Here is a 21181-nt window from a genome sequence, read left to right as displayed (position 1 = left end):
ACAGCTGGCCCTGGTTGAAGGGTGCAGATGAAACCTCGCTAGCCTTGGCAGTCCTTTTGCCAAAGCTCCCCTGTAACTGGCAGTTTCTTCAAAGCATCACCCTCTGTCTGAATGGGGACCACATCGTCACAGAAGCTGGAAGTAGGGGGGCTGTAAATGGGATGGATGCCTGCCCAGGTTGGGAGTGTTGAGAGTGGCACATATGCCGCTTTTTCCCGGGGCAACACCGTTACAAAAGCCATTCAGCGAGGAGCACTGGCCTGGCCAAAAACACGGCAAGAAAGACTAACTTGAGCTAAGTGAGTTTGTTAAGGAGTGTGAACTAGAAATGTTACTTGGAATCAGTGGTTTAAAATATCCCCCAGACTGCTCATTACACTGAGATTTTTTTCGTCCTGATATTGTTTGGGTTAATAGATTTAAATGTGCTTTTCCTGCTGGCAAACTTTCTTCGAGGGAACATTTTCCACCAACCCTATTCTACAGCCCTAAAATACAAGAAGCCTTGGAACATTCACCACACCCAGAATATAAAAGGGCTCCGGGAGCTTCCAGCCAGGGATCCTCCCTGACACCTTCCCCACCTGTTCTGCTCTTCAGTGTGTCATAGGCTTCCAGCTCCATGGGTATAACCATGCTGTCGAAACGGGCCAGATCCGTGGGGGAAATCACACTCCTGCAAAAATGTTAAGAGGAGTTCTTGGCACTTGTCGAATAACTGGCTGTCTAACATAGCTTTGGGGGCAGGAAGCAACATTTTCACAGGCCGGAGTTGCAGCTGCAGGCATGGGGGGGGCTGGCAGTGTGACACCCATGCATTGCTTGCCCCCCAGAGATGGACAGTCTCTTGACTGTCAGGTGGAATGTCATTCAGACTATCAAAGAGACCCAGCTTAGAGTGCTACTATGGAGCATTAGGATGCTCTTTATGTGCTGTTGATTGCTCCCAGGTTTGTTCCCTTCCCCCACCCATGATGTGGCTGCAAAGGCTACGTATGGCCTTTTCTTCATACAGAGTGGCAACAGCCCACCTCTGTTTAGGCAGGAAGTAAATCCCACAGTGAAACTGGGACATTTATGCTGAGATGAAATTTTGACAAGATCTCTTACCCAATCCCTTCCCCGTAGTAGCTTTCCAGGGTATTTTGGGACCTGCCCCCTACAGTATTCACAATGGCCCTTTCCTGCCCGTTCCCTTCTATTCTCACCGAATATCTCGGATGAGCAGCAATTTCTCCGGCCGGTCAAGAATCGCCAGCAGTGGCCTCACCAGATCTTCGACCCCTCCTTCGTGGATGTACTATGGGCAGAAAGTAACCGTCAGCATGGTCCATGTTGCCATCCAGTGTTGGACAACATACCTGTAGCTGAGCGTTCACCTCACAGCAGCTCCTACTCTGTTGACTGGCTCCCTCAGAAAGGGTCATCTACAAGCTCATCAAATTGGGCCTCGTGTCTAGCCATGAGTCCTCAAACAGGGTACAAAATAAAGGGCCACTGCGGCCTCTCCAAAAGGCTGCAGACCTCAATTGGAATGCTCACAGATGTAAATAAAAGACAAACATTTAAAGATTGCACAAAGGGAATTATTAACTGCCTTGATGGCTGCTGTTAACCATTGTGAACAGGGCGGGTGCCACCATTAGGCGAACGAGGCGGTCGCCTAGGGCGCAGACCTCAGAAGAGAGCAGAACTGGCCGGAGGGGCACAGTTTTAAACAGATTCGTTTCTTGAAAAAAAGTGCCACTGACAATTTATATATATATATATATATATATATATATATATATATATATATATATATATATATACGTACCACAACCGTGCAATAGAATATAATGAATTATAATGTCTTATAAAAAGTTTTGTGCTTTTATTTTTCTACAAGACATCTCTTTTTGAAAATTGGTTAGCAACGGGGTGGGGGGGCACAAGTAGTTAGCCTTGCCTAGGGCGCAAAAATGGCTGGCACCGGCCCTGGTTGTGAACATGACGGTTTTAGCCCTGCCTTCATCACCAAGTAATTTTTTTTAAATAAAAGACAGACCAGGTACATTGCTGATTCATGGTGCCAGGCCGTCTCTGAAGATCCCCCCCTCTCCCCACCCCCCATCCAAAAGCATTCCCGGTAGAAAGCAGTTTCTCAACCACATCAGGGTTAGAGCTCCCTCTAGTGACTGCTGGACATAGTCAAGGACACAGTCAATGAGTGAGCAATGGGAGAATCCAGTACTTTAAACTGTGGGGAAATTCATTAATCCTGTAGGAATTGTCTTATTGAAATGCATGCTAATCGAAATTGGCCTGTGGTGACTGTGATCTGCCCTACCATATATTCATCCCAAGCCATTGGCATAGGGCAATAAAAGCAAGCAAGCAAACAGCTTGCCACAGGAACAGGTACAAACCAAGGGCAGACTCTCACCAAGGCCAGCGTCCATAAGAAAGTGACTGGGGGAAGAGATGAAGAGGTTTAAACCACAGCTTTTGCTCTGCATGGTGCAATTGCAACTGAGGACAGAATGAGACAGTTGACAACTATATAGTCTAAGCCAGGGGTGGGGAACCTTTTTCCTGCCAAGGGCCATTTGCACAGTTATAACATCATTCGGGGGCCATAACCAGGTGTAGATCTCCCGGCGGGGGGGGAGAGGCTAGGGTTGCCAGGTCTCCAGCCACCACCTGGAGGTTGGCAACCCCGGGGAGGCCATGCAGAGAAGGCCTGGAGGGAGCCCCTGCTCCCCCACCATCCCCCCTCCCAGACGGGAGGGTAGCCAGCAGTCGGCCCGAGCAAACGAGGTGCCAGGGGGGCTGAGCCCGCAGCCAATCCACAGGGAAGGAAGGGAGGAAGGAAAGAAAACAGAGAAAGAGGAAAAGGGAGGGAGGGGAAAAGAGAGAGAAAGGGAGAAAGAAATGGAGGGAGGGGGAGAAAGAAAGAAAAGGACGGAGATGGTCAGAGACAGAAAAAGAGGGAGAGAGGGAGAGAAAGGAGAGTGACAGAAAAAGAGGAAGAAAAGAAAGAAAAGCCTTCCCCCCCCCACACACACCTGCGCACGCCGGCCCCACGCGACCAGGCCCCAGCCTCCACATTTCTCCCACATACACCCTCGGCCCCGGAGCTCCCGAGGGCCACGGAAAATGTCCTCGGGGGCCGCATATGGCCTCCGGGCCTGAGGTTCCCCATCCTTGGTCTAAGCAAAGGGAGACCGGCCCTTTAAGTGAGGTAAAAAGTTAAATTGTGGAACTCCCTGCCCCAGGATGTGGTAATGGCTGCCAACTTGGAAGGCTTTAAGAGGGGAATGGGCATGTTCATGGAGGAGAGGGCTATTCATGGCTACTAGTAAAAATGGATGCTAGACATGCTGCATACCAATTCTCTCAAGGATCAGAGGAGCATGCCTATTATATTAGGTGCTGTGGAACAGAGGCAGGATGGTGCTGCTGCAGTCATCTTGTTTGTGGGCTTGCTAGAGGCACCTGGTTGGCCAATGTGTGTTCACTGCTGGACTTGATGGACCTTGGTCTGATCCAGCATGGTCTTTCTTATGTTCTTATGACCCCTGCCCCGTGCGTGCCCCTTACCCGGGTGCAGTGCCTCAGCACAGCTGCCACCTCGTCTTCCATCAGGAGCTTCCGGGCCATGTCCTCAATGAGCACTAGGTGGCTTTTGCGGCCCGCGCTGTGCTCGCTGCCGTTGCACGGAGGGGATGACAACGACGAATCCCTCAAACCCAGGGAGATTAAGGCACGGCCTTTATCTGGGGAGGGGCAGCAAAGGAGCATCAGTGCACAAACGACAGTGAGCAACAAAACATGGTGAGGCCACGAACCACCCAAACCACCGGTGCATGCATGTGCCATTGAGTGCAGCTGCTATGACTGTCTGGGCAATGCTTCGCTTTCCATGTGCACTGCTCTCATAGGAGAGTCAGTGTGGGCAGTGGTTAGAGTGCTGGATTTGGATGTGGGGAACCTCCTGGGCTCAGGTCCCTACTCAGTTTGTGAAACCTTGAATCAGTCAATCTATCGCATATGGCTGAAGTTAGTCTAAAACACCTCTCTGCTCCTTGGATGATGGGTGGGATGGACCTCTCTGTTTCAGTTATAATGCTCTGGGCTGCCCAGAGTGACAGCAGCAATGCATGATATAAATACTGGAAAACACACACACACACACACAGCAAACAAATAAGTTGGATTTGGACCCTGCAACTCAGCAAATATTGTATGCTTGGCAATACGCTATGAACTTTAAAAACTATCCCATTTTCCATCACTGGAGAAGGGCCTGTTCTCATGAACACTGTAAACTAGGAAAAAGTCTAGTGTGTTTTGAGTTCCAGATGTAGTAACTTGTGGTGAGGCAGCTATTAGTTGTAACATAGTGATGGTAGCTCAGAAATCTCTTTACAATCTCTTGGACAGGAAATGGGGTATTATCATTTTTGTGGCCTACTTTTGGAGACAAACTACTTGTGACATCCAGTTGCCAACATGTTGGGGAATTCCTGAAGATTTGGGGGTGGAACCTGGGGAGGGCAGAGTTTGGGAAGGGGAGGGGCCTCAGCAGGGATGCCATAACGGTCACCCTCCAAAACTGCCATTTTCTTCAAAGGAAGTAATCTCTCTAGTCTGGAGTTCAGGTGTAATTTCCTGGAGAACTCCAAGCCCAAACTGGAGGCTGACAACCCTCTGGTGACATCAGGGTTTAGTGATTGGAACAACTTTTGTTTCTTTTGATGGAGTGGAGGAGGAAGGAATGGTTCAGGGCCACGCTGCTAGGAAAGGATTAGGGTTAGCTCTCACCTCTTGAACTGTCCCGGCCCCATAAAAAAGGCCTCCTAAGGCTGTTTTAAACCCCAGTAGTGGGGAAAAGATCCATATTGTAGCAGCCCTTCTTACTTCCAGGATTAAAAGCAGCAGGAGAGGAGAAATAACATGGAGGGGAAGAGTTAAGCCCACCTTCTCCAATGCCATGCCTCCCACAACCCAGATCAACCCCCTCACCCGATAGCTTTTGAGGGCCAAGTTTTACATCTGGTGTTCAAGTCACAACATTTCAACATCAGGTGTAGTTCTGTGCTTCACAATTAGTATTTCATTAATCCTCAAAGAAGCTTCATCCAGGAAGTTCACTGCATGAGCTGGCATTTTCCAAAAATTGAACGACGTGGCTTATAGTGCCATGCTAAGCAGAGTTCCATCCTAAGCAGAGTGCCCACTGAAGTCACTCTGCTTAGGATGGCACTGTTAGTGAACACCCTACCAACCCTTCCAGATCTTCCACTCTATCCACTAGGCACCAATGCCTATTCTGTAGAGGAGATTTGGGTGGCACCACACCTAGGATGTTGCAAGTGGCCATTGGCATTAGCACACACACACAAAGCCACATGCTGCTGGCAAAGACACAACCTGCACTCCTGCTTAGTTACCCCGTTTCAGGCTCCGGATAACAAACTTCTGGACACCACTGACTGCAGGCAAGGGAAGGGGTGGGAGAAGAGAACAAAGATGAAGTAATTAATCTGCAGAACGTGTGAAGAAAGGGGCAGCCATGTTGGACTGGGCTGTGTTGTGCTTGACACAAAAAGAGGAAAGGGAAAGGTTGTATCGGCACAAGGAACTTTTGGGACACAATCTTTCCTGCGTCTGATCCCAGTAAGCTCAAAAGCATCAATATTCCGCCTGTATTAGTGCCCTATCAGTCTGCACTGCAGCGCCAGTAGGTAATAAGTTTGCACCTGAAGAGGTTTCAAAATAAGGAACATAAGGAGATCATGAGAAAATGACCAGTTACATGTGCCAGAAGGCTGACCACATTTTATCAGCAGAAACCATCCTTATTTTTTGCAGTTATGGTATGCCTCTTCTTTTACATGGATTGGATCCAGCAGTAGACTTCTGCTAAAAGAAGGGGGGAGATTTTTAACAAATCCCCCCTTTCACTGCAGGTTCCTGATTTTCCCCCTCATGCAATTTCTTGGTGCATTTCAGAACGAAGCATAACAGGGGAGGTGAGAAAACCCAGCTCCAAACACTCCTGGATCTGACCCTGTGAGTATTTCCAATTCTATAAATAAGGAACCCTCTCAATAAGGATCAGATGGCAAAGCTAGTGGGCGCTGCAGTCTGTAGTTCATAAAGAGCCAGGCCAGTATAGGATTCTCCTGTGCCCCACTGTTCCATCTTTTCTAAAGATGGCTTTTGTTCTTCCAGTTTAGCGATCAAAACGCTGGTACCGGAGTTGTGACAAGCACTTCCACAGAGCTGCCCTCCAGACTCTTTCTCTATCTGTGTCTAGGACTCCTGACCCCAAGACCATGACTCTTGCTTTACCTGTTCCAGGAACTGTGTCTCCTGTCCTTGTACTACAGCGTTTGGGACTCATCTACCCTCCTCTTATGCTTCCTACTGAAATAAGAGCTCCCAGGATGTGGAAGAGGTGGGTGAGCTGGACTCCTGCAGCACAGAAAAGGAAGGTGCTCCTTGGCTGCTGCTTCTCTGTCTTGGAGTTGTTCAAGGGTTGGCAATGCTGTTTATGTCTACTTGGCAAATTAGTCTTGGATAGTCCAGGTATCTGTGCCTTCCCTTCTGGCCCAACTTTACAAGGAGGTATGAGGCTAAAGCCTGAAGCAGAGTATGAAGTAAAGAGGTCGGCTGGCAAGAGCAGGAAAAATAGCAGCTACAGTTCGGGGAGGAGCAATTTCTCCAGCAGGCTGATTGTCAGACAACTCACAGTCTACTTTTGCCCCTTCTATATTATAGCCCCACAAGGGAAGCATTCTTTTCTTGAAGGTCATGTCCCCAAATCACAGAGGACCTTATTATCATGGAGAAGCTGGCAAAGACACAGGACTGCTGCTTCAGCAGTTTCAAGAGCTGGGCTAGCATGAGCTAGAACCATGACACGATACAGATACGTTTAGTTACCTTTCTCCCCATCACAGCGTGCTGGGGACTTGGATCGCCTCGGTACTTCTGGTGACCCAGTTGCTGAGCTCGGCTTTCCTGACCGGGTACCCTTAAAGAACAAGTTCATGAGTGTTTTGGAGCGCTGGAGGGTGACTTTCTTCTCTGATGATGCTGGTTTCTCCTTTGTCCTCTGGCGTTTTTCCTCTGGGATAAGAGTTCAAAAAATCATACCAGAAGGTACCAGATGCTCTACCACTGAGCCACACCCCTCCCTACATTACTCAAGAAGAGGCGCTTCAACCTTCCCCTTGTGCCTCTTCCTGACCCGAACTAGCCCAGGGGCACCATATGGCCCGTTTGAAAAACTCACTGTTTTAGATGACCTCAAGTTTTTTTTTAAATAAAATAATAGAATGAAGCCATATGTAATAGGAAATGATTGCCTTTTGTGCAAGATATTTGGGAGAAGAGGGCAGGACTGTTTTGAAAAAGGGTACATTTTGTGAACTCTATGGAAAGGGGGAAAAAGTCTTCCACTTACTAACATCCTCTTCTTCCTCATTTCTTGGTATCTCCACACAGGATCTATTTTTTATGTATTTACTTTATTTACATCCCACCTTTATTTTTATCCCATCTGGTTGAGGAAATTGAGCCCACAGGAGCGGGGATGCTTCCTGTGTCATTAGTGGAGGCTAGCTTGAACTTCAGAAAGTGGGGTTCAAGGCCTTCTTAGAGGGTACAGAGAGAAATTCTAAAGAACTGTCCCTCTGGGCCAGTTATGGTCTTCAGGCTGCCACCTACTGGCTGTTTGCTCACTTAAGGTAGGCCACTTGGTATCAACTAGAGCCCATGCCTTCCCCACTGTAGCTCATACTCTGTATCATGCCGAATAATGCACTTTCAATCCACTTTCAATGCACTTTGAAGCTGGATTTTACTGTGTGAACTGGCAAAATCCACTTGCAAACGATCGCTAAGGTGTACTGAAAGGGGATTGAAAGTGCATTATTTGGCGTGCCTTTTCACCTCCATGAACAACAGCAATGAAGGCGCTTGGGCACTTACCACAGACTGTCAGATAGCTCTGTGATCTCTTGATGGGCTGTCGCGGTCGGCTGAGTGCCAGGAGGAGTGCCGTTTTGGGAGAAGGGTCCGTCGTTGCCTTGCTGCTGAAGGGCCGGTGCTTCCTCACGTGGAAGGGATCCTTGAGGCTGTCTGAGCGGATCGCCGTGTCCTTGAGGATCTCCATGGGCCGTATGATCCGGCGAGTCTCAGTAATCAGGCTCCCCGACAAGGAGACCCCATCAGCCGGCGGGTCGGTCTGCATGGCGGTCTCTGCTCTCTCTAGGCCGCGGCTCTGGATTGGCGGGTCCTCCGTGGAAATGCCGACATCCACCATGCAGCTTTGAGTAGCTCTGGAGACTGGGGCAGGGGCCATCTGTAGGCCATTCATGGAGCTGAACGGAGTCCCTGAGGAGTAGGATGAGACCGACGAGCTGGATTCAGAGGTCTGTGACAGCTGCTGCAACTGGCCATTGGCTACTGCATGGAAAAAAGAGAGATTTTGAGTCCCCCCCCCCCATTCAAACCATGAGTTTTAATAACATTAATGTACAGGCTGACCCGTTTGTTATGCACAATCCAAATGTCTTCATTTGTGCTTTCATTGAAGGCGTATTACCTTTCCCTAACACTAAGCATGCTCTGTCCCCCCTCCCTGAGAAAAAGTAATTCTTCTCCAGGGAAGTACAGTCATTGCTATGGCCACTGACACATGGAATGTGCTTGCATGCCCTCCACAGACATCTCCCCGGTATTGCAGAGCACCTTATTTGTGACTAGTTTCTTTTGTTCTGCATTGTTTGGGGGATGGCTTCTTGTTGAGCTACCTCCTACATATTACCCAGGACACTACATGTTGATGAGCAAGACAATGATGAAGAAGAAGAGTTTGGTTTTTATATGCTGACTTTCTCTACCACTTAAGGGAGACTCAAACCGGCTTATAATCACCTCCCCCTCCCCACAACAGACACCCTGTGAGGTAGGTGGGGCTGAGAGAGAGTGACTTGCCCAAGGTCACCCTGCTGGCTTCATGTGTAGGAGTGGGGAAACAAATCCAGTTCACCAGATTAGCCTCCACCGCTCAAGTGGAGGAGTGGGGAATCAAACCTGGTTCTCCAGATCAGAGTCCACCACTCCAAACCACCACTCTTAACCACTACACCACGCTGGCTCTCTCTACCCATGTATATGAAGTTTTGTAACATTTCAAAAGTTTGATTTGTTCCTGTTTGAGAGGTTTAACAACTCCAAAATAGAATTGTTCATCTAGTTTTTTAAAAATAACAGACACCAATCAGGCTAGTGCCCCCCCCCCCACATTGCTGGCCTATATCCAATGATACCAATGACCACCATTCATGAACTATGGGGGGCGGGGGTGGACCAGACTCGCATATCTGTGCAACCTTATGCATGTCCTTAGGGTGAAATAAAGTTGCCAACCTTCAGGAGGGGCCTGGAGATCCCCTGGAATTACAACTCATCTTCAGACTACAGATCTCCAGACTTCCCTGATCTCCAGGGGATCAGTTCCCCTGGAGAAAATTGCTGCTTTGGAGAGTCAACTGTATGGTGTTATATTCCACTGCGGCCCCTCCCATCACCAAACCCAGCTGTACCCAGGCTGCAGCCTCAAATCTCCAGGAATTCCCCAGTCCAGAGTTGGCAAACCTAGGGTGAAAGCACACTTTGGAATGTAAGAGTCTGAGCTTCATCAGTGTCTGTCTGTGTACCATAGCAGGCCTCCAGGGCTACTTATTTGTGTTCCTGTATCCATATGACCAGGGCCGGTGCTACCATTAGGCAAACCGGGCGGTCACCTAGGGCACAGACCTCAGAGGGGCGCAGAACTGGCCTGAGGGGCACAGTTTTAAACCGATTCATTCCTTGAAAAAAATGCAACTGACAATTTATATTATTTATTTTAAGATAAGTACCACAATATTGCTATGGAATATAATTAATTATAACGTCTTATCAAAAGTTTTGTACTTTTATTTTTCTACAAATCATCTCATTTTGAAAATTGGTTAGCGGTGGTGGGGGGCACAAGTGGTTAGCCTTGCCTAGGGCGCAAAAATGCCTGGCACTGGCCCTGTGTTTGATGCCCCATTTTTTTACCCACAGCTCAATGCCCTGGGTGGAAGAGGCGGCAGCGTTGTTTTCTGAAATGCAAGGAGTGGAAGCCGCTTGCTTGCTTGCAGAATGCTCTCACATTCCTTATTGGCTCTCACCAAAGCAACATCACATACCAGCATAGACAGGAAGGGGGCATTTGGATCTTACATCTGTTGAGCCAGCAGTACTCAGCCACCATTTCCTTGTATGCCGGGAACCTCCCTGTCTCCTAGAGGGAGGGAACAGAAGAGACATGTCTCAGGATCATTTGTTGCCTGCCCAGCACTGCGCGGTGTGTCTTCGGAGACTAACCCGATCCCAGGTGGAGAGACACTTTGATAAATAATGCATCCTCCACGGCCAAGTCCCTTCCCAGCTGAAACTGGATCTGCTAAGTCTCAAGAGTCTGGGTCTTACAGCATCTTGGGGAGGAATTACTGGGCATCAGTAAGATGACAAGAAAGGGAGTTCAGTGCTGCTGCTCTGGCAAGCAGCACATTAGCAAGTGCAGCTTTGTGGGGAAGCACAAGTTACTCTGCATCTGAGCATCTTCCACCTCTGGCAGCTACTTGTGTGTCAGCTGTAGCAACTAAGTATCCTATTCCTGGCTAGGCAGAAAGAAAGATTCTGCCCCTGAGAGGCTGGTTTGGGGGAATGGTGTGAACTTTGATACCTCACCAGATTCAGAAATCAGCATATTGATGCCTCTCATGGCAAAGCACTAACCTCCAGTCTCACTTGGAACTTGGTGTTCTCCAGTTCCTTTTCATACCCTTATCCTTGCCCAATGCTTGGCAAAGCCCAGACCTCACCTTGATGGTCAGCATGATGTGGGTCTGCCCCTTTAGCACTTCCACTGCCTTGCTATGGCTGATGTCGTTAAACTTGACTCCATTGGCTGCAAGGACTTGGTCGCCGACCTTGATCCCATTTTGCTCAGCCAGCCCGCCGGGATCCACTCTGGGAATGACATAACCGGGGAGTTATTCCCAACTGGGCACCGTCAGTCTAAGCAGACAAACCAGGCTTTCCAGGTGGAGTGAGGGGCTCAGAGAGAGGTGGGGCATCTTCTAAGGCATTGGTGATGATGTGATGGAGATTCACAAGGATGATACAGCAGCTTTAGATCTTCATCCAGCTGTAGCTCATAGAAGAATATTCAAGCCCTTCTAAGACAGTTTTCTTTACAGCTTTCCAGGGATTTGAGGTGCCAAATCTTCCAGATGGGGCACAAGGCTTGTTAAACCCAGCAGCCTTCAGATATTCACTTTGGAAGTAAGACTTTGGGGAGGGGCTGTGGCTCAGTGGTAGAGCATCTGCTTGGCATGCAGAAAGTCCCAGGTTCAATCCCCGGCATCTCAAGTTAAAGAGACAAGGCAAGTAGGTGATGTGAAAGACCTCTGCCTGAGACCCTGGAGAGCCGCTGCCGGTCTGAGTAGACAATACTGATTTTGATGGACCAAGGGTCTGATTCAGTAGAAGGCAGCTTTATGTGTTCATGTGTCTCAGGGCCAAACTATGCAGGATGCTGAGGAGCTGTGGCTGGATCATCAGACATGTGATTTAACTGCAAAACCTGTCATGAGGAGCTGTGGATCAAGGTGACGCTTTTATGGAAGTGGGGATTAACTCTCCCACCTGCACTGTTTCCCCAGTTGGAAATGGCCTCCTGGGACTGCTTTCAGCCCCAAGCCCTGTTCACAAATTACAGTGAACACACATATAATCTCTGTACAGTGTACACTTGATTGTTCTTTGTATGTGTGTTGAGTAATTCTTGTCACAGTGAATGCTTGCACAGCTGCATGCGTGATAGAAACCCCACATTTATCTGGGCACTGGTCCCCAGTTTCATTCGTAAATTGAATGTGTGTTGGGCGGCTCTTTCTTTAGAAACAGTTGTACGCATGAACAGACAGCATGTATATGCATTCACTGTAGCGAGTGAACAGGGATCCAGTAAGGAAAGAAACAGGCACAGGATGATGCTGTAGTGCCCATCTTTCCCCCATACTGGGACTAAAAGCAGCCCCTGGGAGCTATTTCCACTTGGGGAAACCATATAGGGGGAAGAGGGCTACAACTGCCAATCCATATTGCCCCCCCTGTCCTCCTCAGCAGCTTTTTTTGCAATGAAATCGCTTCTCTGGGGATTTGATTCTGATCCCACAGCATCATATGCAGTTAGACCCTCAATAAGAACTAGAAACACTTTCTTTTTCCAGTGTTCACTGCTGTCTAAATACAAAACTTTCAGCACAATGCTAGAAGGATTGCATACACATTGTGCACATCTGTTCAAATCTACAGATGATTTGCCTCCAGGCTGTGCAGAAAAAAGGACCTGATCAGTATGTCAACAGCCACAGTGTCTCTTGTTTTAACGTTTGGTATCCCTGTGGCTGAGATGTGTTTGGAGATGTTTCAAATTGGACTGAAAAAATAGTCCAGAAGATTGGGGGAGGGAGGAGCGACACTCATAAAGCAATGCTATATGCAAAAAACATACACTTTTACCCTGATTCTATACTTGTAATCACAGCTTAGATCACAATCTCCAGTGTATCCACAGTCATGTACCAAAAGAATAGAAAAAAAATCTACTCTAATTCATAGAATCATAGATTCTCCAAACTGTGCGTACAAAAGGCTGGATTAGCTGCTTTAAAGGGCAGCTAGCCAGTCATCTAGAGCATGTGACCCAGTACCTGTCCCAGGTAGTCTTTATTCACAACTCAGTTTTCAGAACGAGGATGGCAACAGAATAAAAAGTTTGCACTACACTGCTTTGCAGCAGCCATCAATCGGTGGAGAAGAGCATACTTTGCAGGCAGCAGGTCCCACCCCTGGTATCTCTAGTACAGGATTGCAGGTGCTAGGAAAGACCCCTTCTCTGCCTGAGACTCTGGAGAGCTGCTAGCAGTCAGAGCAGACAATCTGGGCTCAATGGACCGCTCATCTAAATGGTATCAAGCAGTTTCATATTAGCTTTCTTTGGTTGTTTTCAAAAGCGTACCACTTGCTGCTCTTTCCAGCCGGCAAAAGCCTCCCCCCCCCCGAAACAGTAGGAAGATAGAAATCTGTACAGACATGGAAAATATGAACAAACTCTGCCAATAGTATGTTTCCTACTTATGATAGCCTGAATTCCTAGAATCTGAACAGTTCAAAAGAACAAAGAAGTGATAATAACCAGAACCAGGTAGTCTCTGAATCCGAAGCAGTCAACCAATGAGGGTTCCAGCCTAAGCTTTACAGGACCAACACTTACTTGGAGACATAAATGCCAAGGCCATACTCCTTTCCCCCACGGATGTTGAAACCCAAGTAGTAGTCATCCGATGTAGTGTAGAGGTGGACAATCCGCCGCCTGCCGATCTCAGAGCTGGTGTCTGAGGGGGTTGAGCCACTCTTCTCCACAACCAAGCGTCTGTTTACCACATCAACCCTGTGGCGAGCAGAAGAATTTCCCAATAGTGTAGATTCCAAGGATTTTACCCTTGGAATCTACACTAGATTTTACATTTCACTTCTGCTCCAGGAGAACAGGAGCTTAAGATGTAGTCCTGGAGGTAACCAGTTCAAATCCTACAATCACTTCAGGTAAGCTTTTCTCTCTTGGCCTCAGTCTTCAGTCTGTAATATCACCAGCCTATTTTATAGGGCTATTGTAAGGATTACTATGATTGTATAAATTATTACTAATGGATCTACACTCTGACCCAAGAAAAACAGATCAATCTGTTTTATAGTACCTAGCAAGCTTTTGCAGCCTGGACAATGAATCCTGAAAATTGAGTTCTAGGATTTGAGTTTAATCAGAATCTAATTCTAGCACAAATGAGCTTGGTCTCAGAACCTGCCTTTCCCTTCCATCTGCTTTAAGTCACCACAGCCTACCCACATACATCATTAAGGTTTGAAATCAGAGGGTGTGACTTCAAGGGAGCACAGCTGGATTTAGCAGCTGGTATCTCAGAGGGAATTGTAAAGCTGAAATAAATCTTTGCAATTTTTCATACTTGGTGAATTTTTCAGCTTCATGTTGTGAATTAAAAATTTGAATTTGAATGTGATTTTTAAACCTCCAAGTTGCAATTTAGATTTATTAGCATTTCTGGATTGTTTGGCTGGGTTTTAAATATCAAGTTTTAGAAGCTGTCAAATACTAATGATCATTGCACATTATCTGTCAAATGGTGTGAGATTAAAAAAAATGCTTCTTGAGCACTCAGCCAGAGGGGAATGTTGGGTTTGTTCTGGGACACACTGTCCATTCACAATGGATGATAGAGAGACCCAACTGCATGACTGTGAAGTAACAGTATGCCCTAGAACATATGGCAGACCCTTCTGCAATGGTCCATGACAAAGATGCAAGAACACCTTGGCAGTCAAGTCAATGGGAAAAGGGTTATCTGAAAGCAAAATTTAAAACCTACAATTATTTTTTTGCTATATGTATTAGTCTACTCTCACTGCTTTGTTTTTATATGTATATAATACCATTTTCTGCATTGTTTAAGACAGGGGTGGGGAACTTTTTTCCTGCCAAGGGCCATTTGCACATTTATGACATCATTCAGGGGCCATACCAAGTATAAATCTCCAGGTGTGTGGGGAGGGAGAGGCTAGGGTTGCCAGGTCTCCAGCCACCACCTGGAGGTTGGCAACCCCAGGGGAGGCCACACAGAGAAGGCCTGCAGGGTGCCCCCACTCCCCCCTCCCAGGCGGAAGGGCAGCCAGCAGTGGGCCCGAGCAAATGAGGTGCCAGGGGGGCGCAGCCCACAGTCGATCGGCAAGGGAGGAAGGAAAACAGAGAAAGAGGGAAAGGGAGGGAAGGAGAAAGGGAGAAAGAAATGGAGAGAGAGAGAGTGAGAAACAAAGAAAAGGACAAAGGGAGACAAAGAAAAGGACAGAGGGAGACAAAGAAAAGGATGGAGGGAGACAAAGAAAGAGACAGAAAAAGAGGGAGAAAGAGAGGGAGAGAAAGGAGAAAGAGTGACAGGAAAAGAGAGAAAAGCCTCCCCCCCCACACACACACACCCGCGCACGCTGGCCACGTGCGACCGGGCCCCAGTCTCCATGCCCTCTCCTCCCCAGAGTCCACAAAAGGGCCCCCCCCCAAAGCCCGATCGGCTCCTGCATGCATGCTCTGTCGCCGGGAGCCGCCAGCCTCTTTCCCCCTCCCTCTTGCTGCTCAACAGCCAACAGTCGGCGAGAGGAGGTCCAAAGGGCGCCGCAGCGCCGCTGTAAGCCAGGAACACCCTCTGGGAGGGCCGCCCTGCGTCCCACCTCTGCAGTAGGGCCCCAGATCTCCAGAGGGCCACATAAAATGTTCTCGGGGGCCGCATACGGCCCCCGGGCCTGAGGTTCCCCACCCCTGGTTTAAGATATCATGTCTATTACTGTATGCATTGTTTCAGACTGCTGTAATCCTAGTCCTGTTACATTGTTTATTATTCTATTGCATCCTATTGATTGGATTGATTTACACTGTGTAATCTGCCTTGAGTCACTGTGAGAAAGGCAGACTATGAAGTAAATGAACAAACAAATAAAAATCAGCTATAGATACTGTTGAATCCTAATTACCATTGCATGTCAACTATCGAATATCAGATGGCAGCCACCAAATATTAAAATGAACTATCACCAAATGTCTAATACAAAAATCAGATACTTGAAGAATCTGTCAAATGTGAGCCACAAGACAACATTGAGAGATTATTCAATATCAACATTTGCAAAGGAGAATTTTGAGGGGAAATGTTGGGAAGAAAATTTATTTCACATGTTGGATATTGGCAAGGCATTTGGTCTAGATCAGGACCTGTTGCTATTTAACTCTCCATGCACCATAGCTTGGTCATGCATCCCTCCATACTAGGCTTACAAACTCCTCTCAAGTACCCCTCACAGCTTTTCAGTCACTGCCGGGATCCCCCCCACAGCCCCATTGACGTAATCTTGGTTCTCCTCTTCCCACATTTTTTGAACTATTATTTCTTTGCTGATCCCTATTTGATTCCAAGTGCCAAGGGAGTCCCCTTCCAGCCACGGTCCCCTTGTGATTTAAGTTGGAGGAGTGAGTTTAGCCCAGTAACCCCACATCATCTTGACCTCTCCCTCTCCTGTCCCTGGTCAGAGTTCACTCTGATATCATCTCCTTCTATCTCGAGAAACTTGATCTCTCCTTCTCTGCTCTGCTGAGCCCAGCACACTTGCCTTGGCCCAGACAAACAGCGCATTGTGATTTTTGGTTACCTAAGGCCTGCTGACAATAGGGTGCTCCCCTAAGTAGGCAGTCTCACTTACCATGTGGTCTTTTCTTTGGAGAACTTTATCCCTGGCACCTTGCCCATGCGTCTCACAACCATCCGCAGCCGGTTGTTCCCTGTCAGGACTTTCACTGCACTCCCCATTGTAATGTTCTCCAAGCTCACACTGTTCACCTCTGTGATTTTATCTCCAACACACAGCCCAGCCAGTTCTGTGGATATTAAATACAGATAGCTCAATGTGGCCTAGGGACTAGTGAGTTTTCTTTCCCTCCAGATTATTTGCATATCAAGCCAACTGCACTACTACAACAAAACAAACTGCAAAATACAACACACGTTTTAGAATAAGAAGAAGCATAAGAAGAAGAATATTTCTTAAAAGAGGAGCCCACAATTTTCAGGGATTTGTATTTTGAGCTGTATCAAAAAGACAAGTCTGGTTTATTAACTGGCTATTAACTTACACAAAGAAAGAACCACATTTCAAGGTATGTGTTCTCCGTGGGCTGTTTCTCACATATACACATACGGTAGATTGAGAACCAGTATCAAAGTCGGCATGGTCAGGTATTTCCCAAGCCCCACCTATGGTCCATTAGAGGCCCCACTACCAACTGTATACACTTAGTCCCACTAGCAAATGCAAGATCACCCCATAGACCCCTGTGATGCCACAAGGGCCTTTAAGCAATTTTCCATTTGATGCTGGGTCTGGAGAGACACTTGGAAAGAATGGTGCAGGACTGTTTTACACTATTTTTAGTCTTGTTGGCAGTGTCAGAAAGGAGTGTGAAAATGTCATGCTCAGCTACAGGAGGGTTATGTGCGTATAGAAGGGAGGTTAGAGGGCATCTTGCCCCCACACCTGGAACCAGCCCTGGATGGGTCAGTTTTTTATAATCAGAATATTCCACATAATGGTACCCTTCAGGGTGTCTGTTGTCTTTTCCCAGAAGTTTGTAATGATTAATCTTGCTGTTGAATTTTTTTTTTTTGCCGTCAACTACCCTATGGGGTCATCATGAGTCAGCTGTTACTCGAAGGCACTTTCCACCACCACAGCAGGAAGGAAATCATTTTTTTGTGCTTCATAAAAACACTGATTCCCCGGAGCATCAAGTAAACATAGGAAAGAATCTAAAATTTTGTGATCTCATAGAATTCTGATGTTTTCCCACAACGATTTAACACTTTGCAAAACTGTTTGGTGAGTGAGTGTTCAATGGAGCTATGTTGCCTGGATTGTTGTGATATGTCCACCACTGGTTCTACAAGGATGAGAAGCCAGGTGTGTGGCTGTGTTGGGGGACTAGTGTCCCTAGATAACCATCTTATTGACTAATATTTAAGACTTGTGTGGTGGGAACTAGAAATAATTTCTGGGTTTATGGGTAGAAATGGCAAGTGACTTTTGAGTCCTTTTTAAAGCTGGTAGCATAGAAGAGGTTTTGCTTACCTGCGCTGCTGCCTTCCTCCACCTTGCTGACGAAGATACCCAGGCCATGCTCCGAACCCCCACGCACGCTGAAGCCCAGCTTCCCACCTGCGCTCTTTTCTACTGTAATGGTATTGATGGCATCACTCTCATCACTGTTTGCTGTGGTGGGGATACAACACGGTGTAACTATGAGTAGTGACACTGCTACTCCTCCCTGGCCAGCAGGCTGCCATCCTTCACCTCAAAACACAAGCTTGCCTACCTGGGAAAGTAATAACAGACAGAGCCTCTGGAAAAATGCACAGCTGCCCACCTGCTCTGTGATGGTCAGGCTCTTTCTTCCCATGGGCCACTAGGCCCAGAACTGACAACAAGGCACTACCTGTCAAATTCCTGATAGATTACTTCCTGTGATGACACCAAGGGCTTGTGCTAAACTCCATCTTCTCTGTCAAGGCACACACAGGGACAGAATCAACTTTCTCTCATGCACTGTGAGTATATTAAAAACTGCCACAGAAGAAGAGTTGGTTTTCATATTCCAACTTTTTCTATCACTGAAGGAAGAAGCAAACCAGCTTACAGTTACCTTTCTTCCCCTCCCCACAACAAACACCCTTTGAGGTAGGTGGGGCTGAGAGAGTCTAAGAGCTGTGACTAGCCCAAGGTCACCCAGCTGGCGTCATGTAGGAGTGGGGAAACCAATCCGGTTCACCAGATTAGAGTCTGCTGCTCATGTGGAGGAGTGGGGAATCAAACCTGGTTCTCCAGATTAGAGTCCACCACTCCAAACCACCGCTCTTAACCACTACACCACACAGAACTTGGGCATTCTGCTCCTTTTGTCAGGTAGTGGTAGTTTTAAATTTATCAATATGGGAATGGGGTGAAATTTTCTTTGTCATGGTGCAAATGAAAAGTCTTGATCCACAAGGAATTTTGAAAGGACCAGGATGAATGTGATCTCTAAATCAGGGAGCTCCCATATAGTTCCATTTCAAAACAAAGCCCAGTTTTGCTAATGCTCAGCTCTACGGCATAGTAATATCACTAATTCCTCTCTAGGGTCATTAAACAAATAACACTCTCTAAGGTAGAGAAATGGAAAGAACTCCAGGGCTAGACAAAATATAGGCAGGTCTCCCAGGATCACACAAATGAAAACTGAACTTGACAGTGGGTAACGCTCCTCCAGTAAGTCTATCCCCTCCAGGATGCCATGGGCTGGTATCCTGGAAGGGATAGACTACAGCACTACAAAGAGAGATTGCCTGTGCAAAGCTACGAATTTATTCAGAGACTTCATTTATGTTAATTTCAATGCATAGTGTATCGTTTTAGATTACATGCAATAGAGAATTTGTATATGTTAATTTCAATCTGCAATACAATGTAATTTCCTGCAATACAGCGTAATTATTTGATGCATGACTGCATGTGACACATTGTGGAAATCTTTTTGGCTTCCTTTGCTGATTTAAGGAGTTGCATTCATTGAGCATAGAGGTGTTCTTTCTTTTTTGTAAGGGGTGGGTTGTGGCAGCAGCTGCCAGCCAGATACTGTGACTGAGACAGGGCTGGTGTAATGGAAGCAGTTTGAATCACTTTCCTTTATTTTCCCCAGAATTCACCTCTGCCCTGGGCACTTCGACATGCTCAGTGCCCTCCTAGATCCCTTGCAACGGTCACAGTAACTCCAACCTGTGTCAAAATGCATGGGGCATACTGAAATACATAATGGTCACAAAAGTGGATTATCTGCTCACATATTTACATTTTGTTGGTTCCGTATTGGCATGTTTTCAAAAGTTATGTCAAGGACAACACTTTCTCTTGTGCTCTCCTAAAGGTCTGCAACTACACTTGCAAGGAAAGGAGCATGACAAACAACACTGCTCAAAGCCTTTGCAAAATGATGCCGCCTGTCTAGCCCATCCCTCCAATGGCTAGCACGGATCCCCTTTCGTTCAACAATGTGTGAGAGGCAAATGGTTTAATGTGTCTCATAGCCACTAAATCTAGAGTATACAAAAAAGGAACCCTTCATTTTCATTAGATTTCAAATATTGTGTTGTTTCTTTCATATTTCATTTTTTGTTCATTTTTCATTCTTTATCCCCTCTGTGGGTGAGGCTGCTGGAGATTTTCTGCCCGCAGGCACACTCCGGCTCCATGGAAGGGCCCAGGTAGGCTGACAGCAGCAGCAGTTCCAGTTATAGACACAATCTGTACAGAAATATTTTCTGCCTGCTGACAGGGATGGCGGAGATGGTCCTGGGGGGGGGGGGGTCAGCAACAGAAGCAGATCAAGCTCCAGCCCTATCTAGAACAGCAAAGTGTATGATGGTTTTGCCAAGTACTTCCAGTGAAGAAGTAGTTTTGGGAGGTGCTAAGGAAAAACAGCAACCCCCAAGTTTAAAAAAAAAATAAGTGGCCCCTTTCAATAATAATCATGCATGAAGCTTTCAAAGTACACTTCTGTGAATACATGTGATAAAAAGGAAGACTCTTTGAGTACTTCATGCACTTACTAATTCTTCATTCTCAGTTCGAAAGGGGTACTTCTTTCTCATGCTCTCTCACCTTTTTGAAATTCCCTCATGACTGAAACTTCTACAAGGGAGGCTACCTGTGATTGCGGAAACATTTTACTGGCTGGGCTTCCCACTGTGGATATTTTTGTATTTGCCAGTATACGCATGGAAGACAAGCCACTAAGATGGTTAACCAACAGATTTCCCCCATGGGTTGATCTCAAACCACATCAGAAATCTAGGTAGAAACATGGCTAGGAAAAATGCAGTGTGTACTCCCATCCCCCATCTTTGCCCTTGTAATACCTTCAATGGGTGAGTTGATGAGGATAACTCTTCCCATGGGAGATGAAGTACGGATGCCTCGGTGGTTCCCATTCACCATCCGGTTCTGCTTACTCAGTAGGAGACGGTGAGCAGTGCTGATATCACTACTGGAGCCCCGAGAGTGAGTGGGGTAAATAATTTCCCCCTGGAATGAATCAAGAGCATGTGCCATGGCTGTACTGGATGCTGGGTGTTCATGGAGGGATTCTCGCTCTTGGACAATCTGTGGATGATTTGGACAAACTCTCTGAGTTCTGGCCAATGGAGAAGCTTTACTTCTTCAGTAGTTTTGGGCTAGTTTGTTACATTTTGGCCCCTAAGTTGCTTCCCACCAGTGGAAACAGATGCTGGACATATTCCAATGAATCATAGTATTATCTCATGTGACCTCATTTTGTTTTGTGGTTGTTACCATTGAGGTCTGTCCTTGGAAAAATGTATCTGTTCTTAAAATGCAGGATCCAGTGCTGTTCATAGGTCCAGACCCAGGCTTCTTC

At 46.9% G+C, this 21181-nt stretch overlaps 1 protein-coding gene across 1 annotated transcript in view; it reads right to left on the bottom strand.

The window, feature by feature from the left end:
• PDZD7 (PDZ domain containing 7) overlaps positions 1–20856 on the bottom strand; it is a 28070-nt gene extending 7214 nt beyond the window's left edge. Inside the window, exons 1-11 of the mRNA XM_056850442.1 lie at positions 20664–20856; positions 17842–17982; positions 16420–16594; positions 13373–13549; positions 10914–11061; positions 10270–10330; positions 7984–8460; positions 6934–7119; positions 3583–3758; positions 1209–1300; positions 585–676 (exon numbers count right to left, since the gene is read on the bottom strand). Coding sequence (XP_056706420.1) covers positions 585–676; positions 1209–1300; positions 3583–3758; positions 6934–7119; positions 7984–8460; positions 10270–10330; positions 10914–11061; positions 13373–13549; positions 16420–16594; positions 17842–17982; positions 20664–20856 — 1918 coding nt within the window. The remainder of the gene's footprint in view (positions 1–584; positions 677–1208; positions 1301–3582; positions 3759–6933; positions 7120–7983; positions 8461–10269; positions 10331–10913; positions 11062–13372; positions 13550–16419; positions 16595–17841; positions 17983–20663) is intronic.
• Between the last annotated feature and the right edge of the window lie 325 nt (positions 20857–21181).

This window comes from Euleptes europaea, chromosome 5, assembly GCF_029931775.1.
Source record: "Euleptes europaea isolate rEulEur1 chromosome 5, rEulEur1.hap1, whole genome shotgun sequence".
Taxonomy (NCBI): domain Eukaryota; kingdom Metazoa; phylum Chordata; class Lepidosauria; order Squamata; family Sphaerodactylidae; genus Euleptes; species Euleptes europaea.
Note: the sequence above shows the minus strand (reverse complement) of the source record. Positions and strands in the feature narration are given on the sequence as shown.